The following is a 22,202-nucleotide window of genomic DNA, read 5'->3' as shown; positions in this document are numbered from 1 at the left end:
TGAAACTTCAGTAAGTCAAAAACTTGACAGACTGTAGAAAGGTGTGTTGCAGTGGTATATCATATTACTTAGTGAGGTTAATCCATCCTCTAGAAGAATTATCCCTTGTATCTCAGACAAACTGATGACCCCCCAGCTCCTCTTTTATTTTCCCATACATGTTTTATTGTTGAGCCATAAATGTCAATAACTGAAATATTCCCTTAAGTATCATGATAGGTTGCCATTGAGTTTTCACAGTACATTCCATGTTTTAAAAAAACTACAATGACAACTTCACCAGTGCTACTTTAGTTTAAATATGTGTGCTCACGTCTATTAGTGTTAGTTAAAAGACGGGCAGCAGCGTTTGGGACAAGTTGGAGGCGACTGAGTGAAGACTGGGAGACGCCAACATAAAGTGCATTGCAATAGTCCAATCTAGAACTGATTACTGCAACGCATGGATGGCTTTCTCGAGGTCGTGACAGTTTAAAAACATTTTGACTGTGTGAATGTGTGTGGCAATAGTTTAACATAGGGATCCTCTCAATTAATTATCCCTTGTATCTCTGACAAACTGATCATCCCCCATTCCCTCTGTATTTTCCCATATCAAATTGTCGTATATCAGTAGGCTACCTCTTTGATGGTTTACTTGTACATAATATCATCGTAGGTTGCCATTGAGTTTTCACAGTACCCCCCACATAAAAAAACACAACATTACCGTTGCTACTTCATTATAAATGTTTGTATTAAGTTTTGATGAAAGTTTTGAGCTTTTGAGGTTAATCCATCCTCTAGAAGAATTATCCCTTGTATCTCAGACAAACTGATGACCCTCCAGCTCCTCTTTTATTTTCCCATACATGTTTTATTGTTGATCCATAAATGTCAATAACTGAAATATTCCCTTAAGTATCATGATAGGTTGCCATTGAGTTTTCACAGTACATTCCATGTTTTAAAAAAAACTACAATGACAACTTCACCAGTGCTACTTTAGTTTAAATATGTGTGTTTGCATGTGTTTGTGTGTGTGTGTGTGTGTGTGTGTTGTGTGTATTAATAGTTACAAATGTTTGTATTAGATTTAGATTAAAAATGTATCTTAAAACTTAGCAATTTATCTCATTTCTGCTTATCCACCCATGCTGGAGTGTGTGTGTCACTCCGTACCAACCAACAGTGGACCCATGTCATTCCATATAAACCAAGTGTGGACCTTTTTCTGTAATGTAAAACAGTAAATAAAATACATCCTTATAAATACAGATTCATGATGCAAGTACATTAAAATGACCTAAAACCCTGAGTTTTAATTCAAATATTTTTCCTATAACAAAAATGCAGTCAAGGAGTATAAAACTCTTGTAGGGGAAAAATTAATAGACTGTAGATATGTGTGTTGCAGTAGTAGGCTACACCCTACATTTAACTCATTGAGTGCCGCGCTCCTTTCCAAAGTTTTAGTCAAGTGTACCGGCAAATTAGACCATATTTGACTTTTTATTTTAGAGCCATAGTGTATTCTATATTATTGCCACCAACACATACTGTAGCTCAATTGAAAGGTTTAACTTTATGCTTCAAATGACCACAAACCGTTTGTTTCTACGTGCCTCCGTTCCTGAGAAAAGTCAAGCTAAACATGGCTGGGTTTCACCAAAATCCCTCCTTTTTTTCTAGAAAAGGAGATACAGCGTCTTTTATGAAAGCTGCGCTGTTTGTGTCTGTCGCTCTTCTGACACTCGCATTTCTGGATCAAAGGGCTCGTATAAGATAAATATACACAACAATTGTTGTTCTATTCACAAAACCACCATCGGGGGCGGGGGGGCGCCACTAAACAACAATAACACAGACGCACCGTGCCGTGTCACAGCCTCTCGCCGCGGAACGTGAGGCTCTGCCGGCCACAGCGGCTCGCGAACACCGGTCCCGCCGGTGGTCGCGGTCCGTCTGTGGTACGGGTCGGTGGTGCCGGTCTGCTTTGACCCAGAGACCATCAGATTTTACCGCGGGAGGACTTTGGGGAGGACACGGTGTTGCTCCAGATGAAGACCGGGCGGGACAGTGGGCTGAGAGCTTCCTGGTTCAGCTCCCAGCTGCTGCAGCCTCGCGGGTGAGAGCGGAGCAGCAGCGGAGCAGCTGCTGCATCTGCATGCAGAACTCCGTTTGCAGAAGCTGAGTTATGATAAAAACTTCCAGATCATGAGCTGTCATGTGACTTTGATCGTCATCTATTTCAGTTCTCCTCGTCGTAGAGTCCCCAAATTTACATATAATGTGTATTAAAGTGTCTATTTTCATAATTTAAAAAAAAAGCAAAAAACGAAAAATTTCGTTTTTGGCACTCAACGCATGGGAACGAAAAACGAGAAATTACGTGGTTGGCACTCAATGAGTTAAAAATAATGAAAACATTATTGGTGCTACTTTATTAGAAATGTTTGTGTTAAGTTTTGATGAAAAAAAAATATCTTAAGAATGATCACTTTTGCTTATTTCTTTCATATTCATACATGATGGAGTGTGTATGTCACTCCATGCTAACTAAGTGGGAACCTGTGTCATTATGCACCAACCAACAGTGGACCCCTGTCATTCCATATAAACCAAGTGTGGACCTTTTTTTTCTGCAATGCAAAACAATAAGTAAAATGCATCCCTATTAATATAGATTTAGAATGCAAGTACATTAAAATTGATTGAAACCATGTGCTGTTAAAAAGTAGAAGAGTGACAATAGGTGGCCACCACAGAGCTTCATCTATATGGGACATTAGGTGACTACAGAATAACACTTTGTGGCTCTGGGCCATCAGACCATGTTGAATCCTGAGTTTAGTTATTTAAAGTAGTTTTCCCATGACAACAATGCAGTCCAGGAGTATGAAACTTCAGTAAGTCAAAAACTTGACAGACTGTAGAAAGGTGTGTTGCAGTGGTATATCATATTACTTAGTGAGGTTAATCCATCCTCTAGAAGAATTATCCCTTGTATCTCAGACAAACTGATGACCCCCCAGCGCCTCCTTTATTTTCCCATACATGTTTTATTGTTGAGCCATAAATGTCAATAACTGAAATATTCCCTTAAGTATCTTGATAGGTTGCCATTGAGTTTTCACAGTACATTCCATGTTTTAAAAAAACTACAATGACAACTTCACCAGTGCTACTTTAGTTTAAATATGTGTGTTTGCATGTGTTTGTGTGTGTGTGTTGTGTGTATTAATAGTTACAAATGTTTGTATTAAATTTAGATTAAAAATGTATCTTGAAACTTAGCAATTTAGCTCATTTCTGCTTATCCACCCATGCCGGAGTGTGTGTGTCACTCCGTACCAACCAACAGTGGACCTCTGTCATTCCATGTAAACCAAGTGTGGACCTTTTTCTGTAATGTAAAACAGTAAATAAAATGCATCCTTATAAATACAGATTCATGATGCAAGTACATTAAAATGACCTAAAACCCTGAGTTTTAATTCAAATATTTTTCCTATAACAACAATGCAGTCAAGGAGTATAAAACTCTTGTAGGGGAAAAATTCATAGACTGTAGATATGTGTGTTGCAGTAGTACAACCTACATTTAAAAATAATGAAAACATTATTGGTGCTACTTTATTAGAAATGTTTGTGTTAAGTTTTGATGAAAAAAATATCTTAAGAATGATCACTTTTGCTTATTTCTTTCATATTCATACATGATGGAGTGTGTATGTCACTCCATGCTAACTAAGTGGGAACCTGTGTCATTATGCACCAGCCAACAGTGGACCCCTGTCATTCCATATAAACCAAGTGTGGACCTTTTTTCTGCAATGCAAAACAATAAATAAAATGCATTCCTATTTCCTATTAATTGGTTGAAACCAAATGTCTAGAGCATTTTGACTATTTAAAATTGAGATGATAGTAGATCCCCTCTTGGACTGCTAAGAATGACAGAGGCAACGCATTTATGGATGAGTAAAGACGGACGAGCAAATTATCTTTGTTAAGAAAAAAGAATTAATCTATATTAAAGCCGGTTTAAAGTAAATGTTGTTGCTTATACTGCAGAACTTGATATTAGTGCATGCAGTCATGTTACTTCTGAACTGCATGCAATTCAATAAAAAATATTCACTCTCAAATGTGGCCATGATTATATATTTATATACAATTTGTACTACAGAGACTTTAAAATAAGTAATGATAACTCTAAAGTTATATTATCCATTTTTGAAAGAAACTGAGAAAGTCATTATTGTAAACAAAGACTCATTAGGTGAATGGGTCGTTAGGTGAATGAATGGGTGAAGACAGCTCCACTGCAGTATGTGGAGGTCCACTCTTTGATAGGTAAATGTCGCTCAGAGATCCAAGTCCCCTCTTGGCAATTTCTTTAAAAATAATTAAAAGTCACATTTTCAGTAATATTATGGTAAAACACCTTAAAAGTAAATTTTATATTCCATGTTTGTTTTTTCGAAATAAGTGTAAACATAAGACCCCTCTTGGCAGCTTGGCCCGACAGGTCCCCTGTTCCCCCTATTGGTGTGTATGTGTGTGTGTGTGTGTGTGTGTGTGTGTGTGTGTGTGTGAGTGAGTGTGTGTGTGTTCAGGTGTGTGTGTGTGTGTGTGTGTGTGGTCAGCTGCCACTCACAGCGTCTCGGTGAAAAGGTCGGGTCCAGCTTTCTCTCTGCATGTGGAGAGAAGAATCTGTCACTTCTGTTTCTCCTCCTCCTCCTTCTCCTTCCTTCTGTTTCTACCTTCAACGTGCCGTCACGTAACTCCACGTCAAACAACCAATCACGTCGCACCGGCTACATGCAGTCTCTCTCATTGGGCGGTTTAGTCCAAACACAGCAAGCCGCCGGTTAAAGAAGCAGGAAGTGAAGGTTCATCTAATATCTTAAAAACATTCCCTTATGAAGATTACATTTGCTCTAAATTGAAATATATTTCCTGGTCAGGTCCGTAGCTAGGAATTCTGGGCCCCCTGAAAGAATACTAAAGTGGGCCCCTCCCCCTGACTTTTCCAGTTTTTTTTTTCTTAGACTACGTATGTATTATCATTTATTATTTAGCCTACTTTGTTTTGATGCTAATGCAGCATTACACTGCAAAAACTCAAGTATCTTAGCAAGAATATTTGTCTTATTTCTAGTCAAAATGTCATTTCTAGTCAAAACAAATCTCATTCTACTTAAAATAAGACTCATCATATTAAAAGCAGCTTGTTTTTAGACACTTTTTACTCCTTTCAAACATATTTTCACTTGGAATAAGTAGAAAAAATCTGATAATGGAACAAGTTTTTCTTCCTTATTACAAGCACAAAAAACATGTTTTCACTGGCAGATTTTTCTACTTATTTCAAGTGAAAATTTGTTTGAAATAAGTGAAAATGATCTAAAAACAAGTAAATTTTTAGGTGATGAGTCTTATTTTAAGTGGAAAGAGATTAGTTTTGACTAGAAATGAGACATTTGGACAAGAAATAAGACAAAAATTCTTGGAAAGATGTTGAGTTTTTACAGTGTACTATGAGTATTAGTCAGGGTCTTACGCAGAATAAATCAGTCATACAAAGATTAGACTACTGGGTTTACTACTGTCTTACTAAAGTAAGTTACTAAAGTCAGGTTTGAGTTGAGATTAGACTCATTTGTGTTAAACGTTGTGGGGGGAACAAAGCAACGTTGTAAAAAGAACAAAATGTTTCAGGTGGTTTTGGTGGAAACACAGTTAATGATTTACAGGATGAAGGTATAATACTTGTGTCAGAATGTGTAACAATTAGGTGAACTGCTCTTGAGGTGACACACAGGGCTAGTTACTGAACTACTCTAACTAGTAAAACACACAGGAAGCTGGAGAAATGCTAGTAGGCTACTGGTCAGTCATAGTCTGTTTTCTCTGATGATTTGTTTTTCTATTAAACTCTACAAGCTATTTTATATATATATATTATATATATATAGCTATTTTGCTGTGAAAAATGAATAGTGGTTCTTGGTAAATGTTGTGTAGGAAAGCCATTAGCCAGCATTATGGTAGCTCGTGTTAGCTTTCAGAAGCTGTCATGCTAGCTAGACCACAGAAAAGCTATTAGCTTACAGCAAACTCCAAACTTATAGGCTACAATGAATAAAACACACAATAGTTGGGCTGTTTTTATTTTCTCTATGTTATATGGCACAATCTGCTTCATATTACACATCACTCGCCACAAAATTCAGGCACCTTGGTAGCTATAGCATTAGCCACACACATTAGAAAGCTGGAAACATGCTAATGCTGGTCAGTCAGGGCTATACCTTTTTATTTTTCAACAGAATTTATCAAATGAGCTCTCTAAGCTAGCTAGCTTCTGTGAAATATTGATGTTAAATGTCAGAAGGCTATAGTCACCTTATGGTAGTTAGCTAACATTAGCTATGATAAGCTGGTTGTCATGCTAGAAAAGCTATCAGCTAACAGCAAATCCCCAATATATTCAATTGCAATGTTGGGGAATGATGTTGCCAGATGATACTCAAAGAAGATTGTTAATCTTTATTCTCTCTACATTGTATGACACTGTTTCTGAGTGTAGCCCTAGAGGGCACTTTAGCACACGTTTTGGCCCCCATGAGGGCACTTTAACACACGTTTTGGCTCCTAGAGGGCACTTTAGCACACGTTTTGGCTCTTAGAGGGCACTTTAGCACACGTTTTGGCTCCTAGAGGGCACTTTAGCACACGTTTTGGCTCCTAGAGGGCACTTTAGCACACGTTTTGGCTCCTAGAGGGCACTTTAGCACACGTTTTGGCTCCTAGAGGGCACTTTAACACACGTTTTGGCTCCTAGAGGGCACTTTAGCACACGTTTTGGCTCCTAGAGGGCAGAAGTTTTTTTTGAAAATGTCTTACTAAAATTTGTAATTTCACTTTGCGAGTGTTGCCGAATGGATTTGGAACTCATTCACACTGGACCAGCACACATCAGGGTTAGGGGGTAGGGTATAGTGCAGCGGTACTCAATAGGCGGCCCGTGGGCCGCATCCGGCCCGCCGAACCTTCCAATCAGACCCGCGACTGAGTTCTACTAGTTTACATATTACTGTATACTGTATTTCTCGGGCTCCTTGCGCCTGTAAGTCAATGCGCTGGGACATAGAAACACGTGCGGAGCGTTTGTGTGTGCCTGTGAGGCGCTGCACTGGGATACAGAAACGCTGACGAACCCAAATCACCATGCGCGAGTGTTTGGGGAGCGGGCTGGCCTGCAGGGTTTTCCCTGCCTGTCTGCAGAGACCGTGGGTGATTTTCACCGCCGTCTTGGTTCAACTGTGTGTGCATCATGCATGGGGGCCGTTCAGATGAAGCTCAAACCCATTCAATGTAGCCGCGCGCATTTGATGAGACACGATTGTTTTTCCGTGCACGTCTGCTGCGCACAGCTGCACGACCTGCTTCTCCCCCGGTGTTGTGTCCCTGTTCCATCGGCCTGTGTCTCCTACTGTTTCCCACTGAGCTCTGCCTCGTTTGAAAGGTGAAGGAAGCCCGTGTGTGGAAAGACGTCGCCTCCGAGATGTAGGATGTGTGTTATAGAAGAGAAACACACATTTCAGGACCAATGACTTGTATCCTCAGAACAGAGTCAGACGTCCTGTGATGGTCAGGTCATATCATATTTAAGCTGAAAATCACAGGGCATGTCTGAGGATACAAGCCAGCAGTGTAAAGCTCCAGCATGATATGTAAATGATGATATGACAATGTCAAGATTTTTCATATCATACAAAACACCATGAAGTGTATAAATAAAAATGATGTGCTTACAAGTAAAATAAAAATATTTAAATTATTAGACGAAAAAGGTGAATTTAATTTCAATCTAGGCCTATTTGAATGTTCGGCCCCCAAGGTGTCTGTTAAGAAAAATTCTGGCCCTTCAACAAATGTATTTGAGTACCCCTGGTATAGTGTAGGCTATTGGTGGGGTTGCTTTGGTTTGAATTTCTGTTCTCACGCCCAAATGAATCACACCAGGTTCAGTTTAACTGGGCTAAAAAAGACAAGTGTTGAAGCACCCGAACACATCTCACCTTCCAAACTCCTTCTTCCTGCTATCAACTGAAGAGTGCAAAAAAAAAAAATCTCCCAGAATCTTCCAGAGTCAAACCAACAACTCGAGTTTTGTCCAAAAAATATCAAAAAGCAGATAAATGAGCAGCATTACCGCAGTGGGCGACACGTTGCTTCATTACCAAGTTCATTCCAACTCAGTCCCACACACCATGTAGCTGTCATAAATACTTATTACAGGAACGAGTGTGGATTAATCTGCTGCTATATTTAGTCCCCAACAAATTTCCTCCTGTTTGAAAAAGATTTTTTAAAAACTACAGTGCTGTTTTGTGATTTTACAGATTTGATCCTTTTATAGGATTGAAGCCATATGATGAAAATCGAGTTTAAGACACTTTTCTTAGGTCGGATATTTAATTTGCTTTTAGTTGCAATGCAAAACACTCTGTTAAAGGGTTAGTGCAGCAGAGACAATCATCTGTCAGCCTCACTAGAATGAGTATCAGCTAAATGAACTCATCTGTCAGCTCAGATTTATATGTCGTCTTGACATATAAACAGCAGTGAAGTGGAGCTGCTGAGCCACAGCTCTGGGGTCAGGACTTACTTGATGTAGTAGGGCACATTATTGGGGGAGACGCCCTGCTCGAAGGGGCTCTCCACTGAGCCTGCACAGACAAAGAAAGAAGGAGTCACAACATGATAAATTAAATATCTTGGACAGAAAATGTCAGTGAAATACCACTGGAATTACCATGTTCATCCAAATACTAATAGGCGGGTGCATATATGAAAAAAAAAAACACCTAACCCTAAAAAAATTCTAACAAAAGGTTTCTCAGCTGTTTTTTATAGTATTAGATGACCTTAATAACATACTAAAAGTTTACCAAAGTTTGACCACTAGAAAGGTGTCATTTTCAAGATGGCGTCCAAGATGGATAGGAAGCCAGGGGAGACACCACAGGTGAATAGGGTAACATTTTTAACTAACAGGTATCACCATGAAACTTCCCAAGTTTGTCACTCACATTAAGACAAATATTTTTTGTATTACAAGTTTTGTCAAATTGTATGTTTAAATATGTAAATGAGGCAATATCTCATTAAATATGCGCTAATTTGCATACATTTCCAGAACCGAAATCTGAACAATGGATAAAGCCACTTTCAAAATTCTTGTTTTATTTAGTTGACATACTAGAGTCAGAGGTTTTTACAGAGGGGATTTTGGATATCTCTTTTTATCGCTCTGTAAATGAGAAAATACTGTCACCAGCCCTAAAAATTCAAATATCGCCATGTTTTTAGGAGTAAAATGTTGTATAAATGAGGCTGTGAATGATATATCAACAATCCCCTCTGTAAAAACCTTCAGAAGAGAAATTCTAATGTGCACGGGGAAATGATGTTCAAAACAACTGAGAATGACATTTAACCTGTAGTTAATACTCTGTATGTGTGTGTAGCCTATATCTTTGTACTCACCGTGCAAAAGGCCAAAGTCCTTGTGAGCGTCCGTCAGCTGCTTCAGATGTTCCTCAACGGAGATCTGACCAAGAAGATGGAGAAAAACATTTAGATAGATAGATAGATAGATAGATGGATAGATAGATAGATAGATAGATAGATAGATAGATAGATAGATAGACATGCATACATATATGAATGGGTAGATTGAGGAGGTGGAATGGAGGAGGAATGAATTTGTAGTGGAATTAGACTCAACCAGCCACTAACCCAAATTTAAATAGCTATTATCTATCTCAGTGGCTCTCAAACTTTTTTTTTTACATCAAGGACCTAAATTGACACAAATTAGACCACGGACCCCCATTGGACAAAATTTTCAAGCAAACACCAGAAATACACAAATATTTGTTCCGAGACTGAATAAAGTTTTGTACATTCAAATTAGGGTCAATGGTGTGAATTTTTGGAAATATTATAGAGAAAATTTTTGGAAAAAATTGGTACAATTCTCCAAAAAAAAGTTTTAAAAAAAGAAAGTAAATAATGTTCTAGAAAAAAAAAAAAAGTGGTAAAATCTTCTCAAAAAAAAAAAAGTTAAAAAACAAAATCTAGAAAAAGTGGTAAAATTTCTAAAAACAAAAAACAAAAAAGAATCCCCCCCCCCCAAAATAAAAAAAAAAAAGTTTAACAATTCTAGCAAAAATTGTAAAATTTCAAGAAAAAGTTGGGGACCCCCTTGAACCCTCTCAAGGACCCCTGGGGGTCCCCGGACCCCACGCTGAGACCCACTGATCTAGAGTAGTACTGCTTTTAGAATATTATGTACTGTATGTCAAATTACTACATCATGAAATACCACAAAAAGAATATTAGTTTTGTAAATACACAGAGCCGAGGAGCCTTACGACAAAGGAAAGTGATATCTGAGCTGATTGGATAGCTGTTAGGTTTTAGTAAAGTCTTCAATTACACTAATACAGGGTGTATAAAGAACAACAGCCATTATTACTACACAATAAGACCTGGGTAGAGAAACGCTACGAGCCCTTTCAGGTGAACGACCACATGACCACAGTTATTTAACTATGTGAATCTTAGTTAATGGAACAGCTGGTGCATCATACATTTACCTTTTACAATGGGAAACACATTCATCTCAAATAGTGGAGCTCACTTTTACATCCAGGTTAAAAACATTTCTCTTTTCACGTGCTTATAGCTGAGGACTTAAAACTTTATCTATTTTCTTTTACTTTACTTTTATTTGCTCTGTTTTTAGTGTTTTGTTTGTTTTTATTCTGTCTTATGCTTCTTTTTTTAATGTTTAGTCTTTATGTAAAGCACATTGAGTTGCCTTGGTATGAAATGCGCTGTAGAAATAAAGATGCCTTGCCTTGCCTAATCTAAAATAATCAATTTAGCACACATTTTGGCTTCCAAGAGGACACTTTAACACACGTTTTGGCTCCTAGAGGGCACTTTCTTATGCTTCTTTTTTTTATGTTTTGTCTTTATGTAAAGCACATTGAGTTGTCTTGGTATGAAATGCGCTGCTATATAAATAAAGATGCCTTGCCTAATCTAAAATAATCTAAATCAGAATGACAATAACTAGGTCAGCACCACTTAAGAGTGAGAATGGTTTACAACCAGTTAACTAGTTGAATTTTCCAACATGACAATAAACCAAATCAAAGGATATTAATAAGGTCAACTAATGGACTTAATTCTTCCAGAATTTTGTTTAGAAAATTCTAAATTTTGCAGCCTAAAACCACATTTATACTTCATGGTACAATATTGACAAAACTCAATAAGGAAACTATTGACACACACACAAAAAGCCACCTATTTGACTAATTCCTGAACTAGTCATATCCTTAGTTGCATTGAGGTACCAGTAACATCCCCAGAGGAACCACAGTGTTCAGATGTCTAACGTTCCCAGGCATCGTTGCCATGGAGATGCTGATTAGTGACACGTTCTTGTTCCAGGAAGTTAAGAATGTGAATTACTTAAACGTCTTTGCTAGAAGTCTTTCAGCTGAGGGAGTGTGTTTGGTTGATTGACCTTTCAAACACAATGTATGAGATGAAGAACAGGCGAGGATGAGGATGCTATAGAGACGGCCAGGCCTGAAACTAAAGGATGAAATTACCTTCGACTCCACCTCACCCAATCCATTCCTGCCTGTCCCCATGGTAACCTGATAGGAGTTGTAAAAACAAGAGGAAGTGGGATTGTTGAGGAGAAAATGGTTCCACCGCTTCCCCCCGTGTCGACTGAAGTGACCTGGTTGTGAAGGTGCGACCAAGTAGCTACACAACAGAAGCACGACCACTTCCCTAAACCGACTGAAGCTGGAAACATGGACAGAAAAACACATGTTTCTGTTCTACTCATGTTTTACACATGCACCACCCTGCCATTAAAAGTAACGCCAGCATTCCTCAGCAAACACATCACTCCCAATGAACCACCTGCAATGGAAAGTGACTTCACAAACTGGCAGTTAAATCGTCATTTTCTGTCAATGTTGGGTTTTCCCGGTGGCCTGCAGCCATGTTCACACAACAAAACCTAGCAGGTGTCCACCATGTAGTCACACAAATCTCACCGTACTACCTTTACCACAAGGCCATACACTGTAAAAACTCTACATCTTTCCAAGAATATTTGTCTTATTTCTTGTCAAAATGTCTCATTTCTAGTCAAAACTAATCTCTTTCCACTTAAAATAAGACTCGTCACCTAAAAATTATCTTGTTTTTAGATCATTTTCACTTGTTTCAAACTAATTTTCACTTGAAATAAGTAGAAAAATCTGCCAGTGAAAGCAAGTTTCTTGTGCTTGTAATAAGAAAGAAAAACTTGCTCCACTGTCAGATTTTTTTTAAGTGAAAATCTGCTTGAAAGAAGTAAAAAGTGTCTAAAAACAAGCTGCTTTTTAATGTGATGAGTCTTATTTTAAGTAGAATGAGATTTGTTTTGACTAGAAATAAGACAAATATTCTTGGTGAGAGTTTGAGTTTTTGCAGTGTAGCTCTGGACACAGGCTGTCCCAAGACAAACACATATCTTGAAGACTTTCACAAGCCTGTAGCTCCCCCACTCTACCAACGGATGTCACTGCTCTGGAGAATGACACTTGGAGCTAGAGCCACTTAATGCAGCAATGTAGAGAAAAGCCAGTGGCATCATTTACACTGCTGCTGCCCTGAAGCCCAGCAGGCGTAGATATATATATATATATATATATATATATATTACTCTGTTTAGCCAACTAGGTAAATGCTGAAGAAAATAAACCTAATGAAGAGAAAAGGACATTTTTAAGGGAAAAAGTTAAAAACACTTCATAATAACTCAACAAGGACAAATAGCTTGTAAACTGTAAAACCGATATTAAAAAATAAGATTCAGCATGAATGAACTGGTGCAGATTTACATCAACACTCGAGTTACTACACACTAAAAACAGTTGGGTTAAAAAATAACCCAATTTTAACCCAACTGCTGGTTCAAATAAGGACAAACCCCTTTTTTGGGTTAATTTTAACCCAACAGGTTGGGTTAATCTTTTTGACCCAATTTTTGGTTTGAATATTCAACCCAGTTGGGTTATGCTAACTACAATGTTGGGTTATTTTTAAGCTAACTATTGGGTTGTGTATAAAGCACTTGCTCGACCCAATAGTTGGGTTAAAAATAACCCAATGTTGTAGTGCGCGGACAGCATTTTTCAAATGAACCGGCCGGTTAAAGCAGAACTATGCAGGATTTGGGCTGTAATTATTGTGGCTCAGAGTCACTGTGATGGTTGAGTGACCTGTTATGAAGTGAATGGGGTCTAGGCCAATGCGCTCACCCCCCCCACTGGCTGAAAACCGCACTTGCAAGATCAGTCGTCCGTCTCGGTGTTACAAATCTCGTCAATGGATAGAAGTATCGCGAGAAACTGCCTTACGGCAGTACGAGATAAGAACGCATATGACGTCATGCATGTCACGAATCGTGATTGGTTTGAGTTCGGAAAGTCGGAGGAAACCATGGAAACATGAAATGTTTACTGATGAAGTTCAGCTTGTGGCTAACAGGGAGCTAATGCTAACACAGATACACACACCATGGGTCTTTTATAAGATAATGTAATAGGCTACATCATGACACACACACACACACACACACACACACACACACCTTCACGTTTTGGAACCTTTATTCCTGTGTGTGTATGTCTGTGTCTTTGTGGCTGTGTGTGGCTGTATTAGCGTTAGCTCCGTGTTAGCGTTAGCTCCGTGTTAGCATTAGCTCCGTGTTAGCGTTAGCTCGGTGTTAGCAGGGCTTAGCAAACAGCAGTAAACACAAGCACGTGTAGGGGGCGGAGGTGGTGGCGGCGGCGAGTTTTTTTTTTTTTTTTTTACGACAGTGACATGTGCCTCCCAGAACTGTGGGGGAGCTCCGGAGAGGGAAAAAAAGAGAAACCAACGAAGGAGCGAGCTATTTCCGGCCCACCTGCATAGTTCTGCTTTAAGTCACAGGATTACCCAACCCAACCCAACAAATGGGTTACTCACTGAAAAATAACCCAATTACTTGCACAACCCAGGAATTGGGTTAAATTCATAGCCCTATAACCCTGAAAATGGGTTACACTCTGGAAAAACAACTTTATTTTAATTTAACTCAACACCAATAACTTAAAGAAATTGGGTTACAGAGATAACCCAACATTTTTTAGTGTGTAGAGTAGTGTGTGTGTGTGTGTGTGTGTGTGTGTGTGTGTGTGTGTGTGTGTGTGTGTGTGTGTGTGTGTGTGTGTGTGTGTGTGTGTGTGTGTGTGTGTGTGTGTACACAAGCATCTGGTCAGGTGCTAACTTCAGAGAGACCAGCCGTCTGGTCCTGTCACCGTGGCGACACCGCAGCCCGTCTCAGACCGGGGCTCTGCGGCGTTAAGCTGCTTTCTCTGGCAGCTGATTGGCTCTCCCTGTCGCCCCCGGTAACCATCACTGTCTGACTTCCAGCATGGCCGCCGCTGGATCCACTGAGACCGACCGAGGCTCAAACTGAGCCGTAGGAGCGCCAGGCTCAGATGGAGCAGCAGCGAATCAAACTGTGACGTTAGCATATTAGCATGCATGGCTAACTAACCTGGAAACTAAAGTTGTTACAGCAGGGCCGGCTCTACGCAGGGCCGGCTCTACGCAGGGGCAAATAAATGTCCTGCCCCCTTAAATCCAAATTTTAGAAGTTGAGAAAGCACATTTTAATACACTCAAGAAATGTGTATATTACAAGTTGATAAAATTATCTGCAGTAGAACAAAAATCCACCGAAAAAGGGGCAAACTGTTCTTTTCTAAAATGTTCTGTTCTTTTTTTTTTAGTATTCATAAGACTACCGTTCAGTTTTGTAAATCTTGACCATAGTAGACCCCCCCCCCTCTTTTCAGAGTAGGGGAGAGTGGGGTAAGTTGAGCCACTTTTTGTATTCAGGATCACTACATCAAGACAATTATAGTTTTGTTGCTAACTAACACATCTGCATATATTTCAGGATGTTTTGATCCCTACAAATTAACAGAATGAGTGTAAATATAACTGTTTTTAAAATAAAGCATGTTCAAAAAAAGTGGTCTTGTGACTCAACTTACCCCATTCCATAGGAGTGGGGTAAATTGATCAACCCCCCCTTCTTTCCTTCCATCCATCTCCTACCTCCCCCTTTACTTAATATTTCATCTGTCCAGGTTACAGGTGAACACAAACTGCAGGGACTTCCTGCTGAGCCACCAACTCACTGAGATTTGGGGAGTTTTGTGATTACGTGGCATCTTGGGAAGAATCCCAGATATTTTTCTTTGAAAGTAAAGTTTGGCCTCACTATAAACAACTTTTCCTGTTTATAGGAACATACTTACTGTAATCACAAACATACAGAATCTTGATTTAATCATTTGGACATATACAGCCAAAATATATTCACTAAGTGTATAGGATAGGTGGCTCAACTTACCCCTGGCCAGATGGATCAACTTACCCCACAGCTACCTTAGCCTGGGTTTATTGCTCTCACAGCTAAAATGGTGCAGTTTCATGCTAGGTTTACTACCTCATGTTGTAGCTCATAGATACCACAACCCATGTATAAAACACATTTGCAATCATCTCTTTTGGTCTAAACACAATTCTCATGAAACTTATGATCGACAAAATTCACTCTCGAGGGTGAAAAATGATTTTTTTTTTGGTCATAAATGTTAAACCACTTTACTCACGTGGTTCTAACCTTCACAGACTCCATGAAATGATGCCTGCCTCCCAAAACTTTTATTTTACTGAAGGTGAAAATTGCAATGTAAGAAATCAGAATGCTCCTCAAACAAAGAGTTAAAGTGATAGTTCACCCAAAATTTAAATTTCGTGGATTTGGAAATTTGGATTTTGGGTGAACTATCCCTTCAATAAACATGTGACAGGTTTTTATCTCTACCTGTGTACATGCACGCACAGGATCGACTTTTCCACCTGTGCGTGTGTGTGTGTGTTTGCACCGGCTCGTACCTGGAGCAGCCTCCAGCGGGTGTTGAGGTCCTCGATGCGCTCCAGGTTGCTAGGCGACAGCTGGATGTTGGACGGACCAAAGGTGGAGGCCAAGTGGTTCATGTGAGTCACGTCATCTTTAATCGGAGCAATCTCTTCCTGGAACTCCTGTTCAACACAAACAGACAAATGAAATGTCAAATGATTTTCTGGTTTAAAGGGATAGTTCAACATTTTGGCAAATTGGCCCATTGCCATAATCCCTATAGTGATTATGGCAATGGGCCAATTTGCTAAAATGTTGAACTATCACTTTAAAATGCAAATGCAGATGGAAAAGAATCAAATTCTACGCTGGTCCAGAATGGATCCATGCCATTAGGTCCCAAAAAGATCCAAAGATAATATCACACTGCAAAAACTCTAAATCTTTCCAAGAATATTTGTCTTATTTCTTGTCCAAATGTCTCATTTCTAGTCTAAACTAATCTCTTTCCACTTAAAATAAGACTCATCACCTAAAAATTAACTTGTTTTTAGATCATTTTCACTTCTTTCAAACTAATTCTCACTTGAAATAAGTAGAAAAATCTGCCAGTGAAAGTAAGTTTTTTGTGCTACTTATTTCAAGTGAAAATAGACTTGAAATAAGTTAAAAAGTGTCTAAAAACAAGCTGCTTTTAATGTATAACTATGTATGTATATGTATAAATACACTTATTTTAGGTATAATGAGATTAGTTTTGACTAGAAATAAGACAAATATTCTTGGTAAGATGTTGAGTTTTTGCAGTGCAACAGAAACCCAAGCCGTCCAGTCCGCAAAATATTTTTTCCTACTATGGCCACGCCAAGACCCGCCTTTCTAGGCCTCTGATTGGCTTATCACGATGCCCTCTACTCTGCCGGTTGGGTTCAGGTAGAGCACTGTAAAAGAGAGTAGCGACACCTCCATTGACTCCCGTGGTAAGGGTTTAAGGGTTTAAGGGTCTAAGGGTTTAAGGGTTTAAGGGTTTAAGGGTTTAAGGGTTTAAGTGTTTAAGGGTTTTGCCCCCTAGTGGCAGGATATGGGTATTGCAAAAGCGTCTTGTCTTATTTCTAGTCAAAATGTCGTTTCTAGTCAAAAAAAAATCTCATTATACCTAAAATAAGTATATTTATACATATACATACATAGTTATACATAAAAAAGCAGCTTGTTTTTAGACACTTTAACTTATTTCAAGTCTATTTTCACTTGAATTAAGTATACAAATCTGATAGTGGAACAAGTTTTTCTTCCTTATTACAAGCACAAAAAACTTGCTTTCACTGGCAGATTTTTCTACTTATTTCAAGTGAAAATTAGTTTGAAACAAGTGAAAATGATCTAAAAACAAGTTCATTTTTAGGTGATGAGTCTTATTTTAAGTGGAAAGAGATTAGTTTTGACTAGAAATGAGACATTTTGACTAGAAATAAGACAAATATTCTTGGTAAGAGTTAGAGTTTTTGCAGTGCAACAGAAAGCCACCTTGACCCTGTCGATGTGGTCGGGCAGCGAGTCGATGAGCAGGTCTCCCACCGGCTCCCAGGCCTCCTTCACCATCTGGGCCTGCCTCAGCTGGCCGTCCAGCAGCTCCTGGGCGTCCTGCAGCTCCAGCAGCCGGTCCAGACCCAGCTCCAGCCTCCTCTGCCAGTCGGCCGCGTCCGCGTTCAGCCGGTCCCAGTCCTTCACCACGTCGTCCGCTTCCTTCCGCAGGACTCGCCCCACGTTCTGAGCCCGCTCCTCTGGGCTGATACCTGGGGGGGAAAAGGGAAAATAAGTCTCGGAAAACCCTGAAAAAATGATGCCACCACCAGCTGTTTCTATACTTTCATTTCATTTTTGATTTCTTTCATTCATGGTATGTAGGGTTGTTTTAAATTGAGTGAACAGAAAATGTTAATTTAAGAAGGGTAAAGGCAAAATAATCTGATGCTTCAGCCTCTTACACCTTTTCGGTCAAAGTAAATTGATTTGCTTGTTGTGTTTTTGTTCTGATTTGTTTTGTTTTGTATTTATACCTCTATATTTGTCTATAGTATTTGTTTTTATGAGACCGAAATAAACATAAACATTAACATTACATTCTCACATACCGTAGTTGCACATATACATAGTGTACACATTTTCACCATGAATGAAAAGGAGCAGGATGAAGAAAACTTATAATACCTGCTCCTCTCTGTTGTTACAAATTTCATTGGCTTACTTCAACATCAGTATTATTCTCTGTTTCAAAATATTAAAGATGATGAAACATAGTAATGACAAAAAAATTCATAAAAATAAAATAGCAGTAGACACCACTCGTCTATCTATCTTTTTCTCTTTCTCCTTCTTATTCTTTGTAGATACTTATCTTTTCTTTTTTAAACATTTTCTTAAACTGAGACATACTTGTACAACTTTTCAGTTCCTTGCTTTGTGAATGCCATAGTTTTACACCTGCAACAGAAATACACATTAGTTTTAAGCTTAACCTTACAAATGAATGTTTAAAATCCAGCTGCTTCAGTCTGTTTTATCCTCTTCCTCCAATTTAAACAAGCTTTGTAAATGTTCTGGTTTACCACAGCATACAGTTGTCTTTAGTCAGTTACATTTTCTTGTTGGGTTATTATTATATTAGTATTAGTTATTAAACCCAGTGAAGTGGTAGAAAGAGAGAATATAACAACAGAGTTCACATCAGGATGATAGGTCATAATTACACTGCTGTTTTATTCTACTAATAATATAGCACTAATATTATTTTTATTGCTTGTATTATCATCTATTAGGGCAGTGGTTCTCAACCTTTTGTACATCATGGACCCTAAATAGACACAAATTAGACCACGGACCCATTGGTCCAAATTTAGAAGTAAACACCAGAAAATATTTGTTCTGATACTGAAGAACATTACTTTTTTATACTTTTAAATTAGGGCCAATGGCGTGAATTTTTGGAAATATCATAGAGAAATTTCTGGAAAAAAGTGGTCCAATTTCTCCAAAAACATTTAAACATTTCTAGGAAGAAGTGGTAAAAAAATTATCCAAAAAAAGTAAAAAATAAAAAAAGTAAAGATTTTCTCGAAAAAAAGTGGTAAAATTTCTCATAAAAAAATGTTAAAAATAAAAAAGTAAAGATTTTCTAGAAAAAAGTGGTAATATTTCTCCAAAAAAAGTAAAAAAGAAACTAGAAAAAGTGGTAAAATAAAAATAAAAACAAAATAAAATAAAAAAACTTCTAGAAAAAAGTGGTAAAATTTCAAGAAAAGATCGGGGACCCCCTTAAAGTCTCTCAAGGACCCCTCGGGGTCCCCGGACCCCCCGTTGAGAACCAGTGTATTAGGGCTGTCAATCTTCCCCCTAAATCTGATTGGAATATTCAAATTATATTCTAATTTTTAATGTGTTTTTTTCTGTTTTTAGCTCATTATACCAGCTTATTATTACGCCCTGCGTCCACTAAAGGGCATTCCAACCAAATCTGTTATGTAACATTTGCAACACACTAAAGTTTTACCAACTCAATATAAAACTTCAAGATGGAAAATTGAAAGATTTTCTATTAAAATAAAGTCAATAATGACATTTTTTGTGTTCTCTTTTTATTTGGAAAAGTATCGAAAAATATCGAAAAACACGTTGGTACTGATACCGGTACCAAAAAGTTAGTATCGTGAAAACACTAGTGTAAATACACTAATTTGGTATATTTATAAATAAATGAATATATCATTCAATAAATGCAGAAACACTGAAATAAATAAATGTACAAACAGAAAGAAGATTTTTTTCATTGACAAAATCTAATCTTTTTTTTTTGTTCATTCAATGACTTCCTTTTAGATTGATAGACAGACAGAGATAGAAATCATTTGTACTTGTGCTTGTTTTTCCTTCACTGCTGAGTGACTGAGGCACCGTAGGCTTCATAGTTTCAAATGTCAGGCCGCTCCAGCATCGTTTGGTTCATCTGAAGGCCTGCTGTGGTCCTCTGCTGCATATTTTCCACATGCGCACAATCCCAAATCAGCTCAGGTGTAGTTTAAGAACACGTCCGTTCTCATTTAAGCGCCTGTTACCTCCTTTATGGCGACCAAACCAAAGCCCAAAGACCAGACCAACCCCTGAGAGACAGAGGAACTTATATGTCAAAGCACTCAGGCTTGTTTGTGCGGCGATTGGCTCACTCTGAGGAAAGCAAAAGCTGAATTTAAACCAAACAAAACAAAATGTCACAGTCTGAAGGTCAAACTGTGGAGACTTTCTAAGGGGAAACGGTGTTTGTTTCTCTCAGTGTGGCAGTGATGAGCAGCTGGAGTTCACCAGCTTTCTTTCTGTCTTCTTGCACTGCAAAAACTCAAAATCTTACCAAGAATATTTGTCTTATTTCTAGTCAAACCAAATCTCATTCTACTTAAAATCAGACTCATCACATTAAAAGCAGCTTGTTTTTAGACACTTTTTACTTCTTTCAAGCAGATTTTCACTTGAAATATGTAGAAAAATCTGATAGTGGAGCAAGTTTTTCTCTCTTATTACAAGCACAAAAAAAAAGTGAAAATTAGTTTGAAACAAGTGAAAATGATCTAAAAACAAGTTCATTTTCAGGTGATGAGTCTTATTTTAAGTGGAAAGAGATTAGTTTTGACTAGAAATGAGACATTTTGACAAGAAATAAGACAAATATTCTTGGAAAGATGTAGAGTTTTTGCAGTGTGGAGTGTGTTTGAGTTGGCAGCTCGCTGAGTTTAATGAGCCAGAGTTAAAGTTCAGCTGTTTTTCTAGCAGCGCTGGTAACCAGGTAACCAGGTAACCAGGTAACCAGGCAACCAGGTAACCAGGCAACCAGGCTGCTGCCACGAGTCTGTGAATGTGTGTTTAACCTCCACGTGTTGAAAAGACGCTTTAAGGTTTGTTAACAGGCGCCTGCTGCTGATTGGACCGACACACCGTCAGTCTTTTGAACTGGAAGGAAATGCTCAGTATGAAGCCAAACTTTATATATTTGACCTCTTTAAAGGGATACACCAACATTTTTTTTTCATGTCTTGCCTCACTCCCGAGTCCATGACCAGCAGATAGACACCATCCTTTCCACTGTGCGTGCAGTAACCATGGAGATAGAGCCGTATCGCCCGTAATTAGCTTAGCTCAAACACTGGAAGTGTATGGGTAGTGTTAGCCTAGCTTAGCTCAAACACTGGAAGTGTATGGGTAGTGTTAGCCTGCCTCCTACCTGAGCTGAAATCAGCAGTCAGAAGCTGATTTCATTTTAGCTCTAAACTCTGTAAATATATCACTTTATCCACATTTCAAACATGTTTAGGTGAGAAAGTAGCCGTTTAGATCAGCAGTGTGTCGTTAATTTGTCTAAATACCAGCTGTTTACTATTTTGTACGGACGAATTCGGCGCTAGTCAAGCTAGCCGTTGTGACCAACGCACTTCCAGTTACTTTCACAAAATAAAACACCCGTTGTCCTTTACATACAGAAAACCATGACGATAGAATTTGTGCTTTTACTTTGAAATAGGAAGCTAACCTACCCTCGATGTAGCTAGCTTGAACCAAAATAAAGCGTCTTTCCTTGAACCCTCCGTTTTGACCGATCTGGTCCCGTTAGCGGCATTTGACCGCTCAAGATGCCTTACCGGAGAGTTTTGTCAGCTCTGAGACCAAGATCGGTCCGTTTAGAGTTGCTGAAGAGTTTCTCTGATGACTTTAGGTGGAGGCAGGCTAACACTACCCATACACTTCCAGTGTTTGAGCTAAGCTAGGCTAACACTACCCATACACTTCCAGTGTTTGAGCTAAGCTAATTACAGGCGATACGGCTCTATCTCCCTTGTTACTGCACGCACAGTGGAAAGGATGGTGTCTATCTGCTGGTCATGGACTCGGGAGTGAGGCAAGACACAAAAAATAAAATGTTGGCGTATCCCTTTAATGCTTTTATTCTGATAGGTCAGTATGAGAGACAGTATATGAGGTCCTCTTGGTCCATGAATTCCCTGTAATATGTGTTTTTAATGTTTTCAGTCATATACAGCTGTGGCTATGGGGAATTTTTACAATGTTTCTATTTCACAGTTTTCCAACATCTATTTTTAGG

At 38.6% G+C, this 22,202-nt stretch overlaps 1 protein-coding gene across 2 annotated transcripts in view; it reads right to left on the bottom strand.

Annotated features, from left to right (window-relative positions):
* The window catches only part of dmd (dystrophin), a 413,300-nt gene that overhangs the window by 70,427 nt on the left and 320,671 nt on the right, over positions 1 to 22,202 (bottom strand). Inside the window, exons 64-68 of one of the 2 annotated variants that reach the window (XM_085802729.1) lie at positions 17,585 to 17,853; positions 16,093 to 16,239; positions 9,544 to 9,607; positions 8,663 to 8,723; positions 4,643 to 4,678 (exon numbers count right to left, since the gene is read on the bottom strand). In XM_085802729.1, coding sequence (XP_085658855.1) covers positions 4,643 to 4,678; positions 8,663 to 8,723; positions 9,544 to 9,607; positions 16,093 to 16,239; positions 17,585 to 17,853 — 577 coding nt within the window. The remainder of the gene's footprint in view (positions 1 to 4,642; positions 4,679 to 8,662; positions 8,724 to 9,543; positions 9,608 to 16,092; positions 16,240 to 17,584; positions 17,854 to 22,202) is intronic. The other variant, XM_085802740.1, reaches the window with a different exon arrangement.

Source organism: Trachurus japonicus, chromosome 2 (genome assembly GCF_045865225.1).
Source record: "Trachurus japonicus isolate A0001 chromosome 2, Traja_1.0".
NCBI classification, from domain to species: Eukaryota; Metazoa; Chordata; class Actinopteri; order Carangiformes; family Carangidae; genus Trachurus; species Trachurus japonicus.
This window is presented reverse-complemented; position numbering and strand designations above follow the sequence as displayed.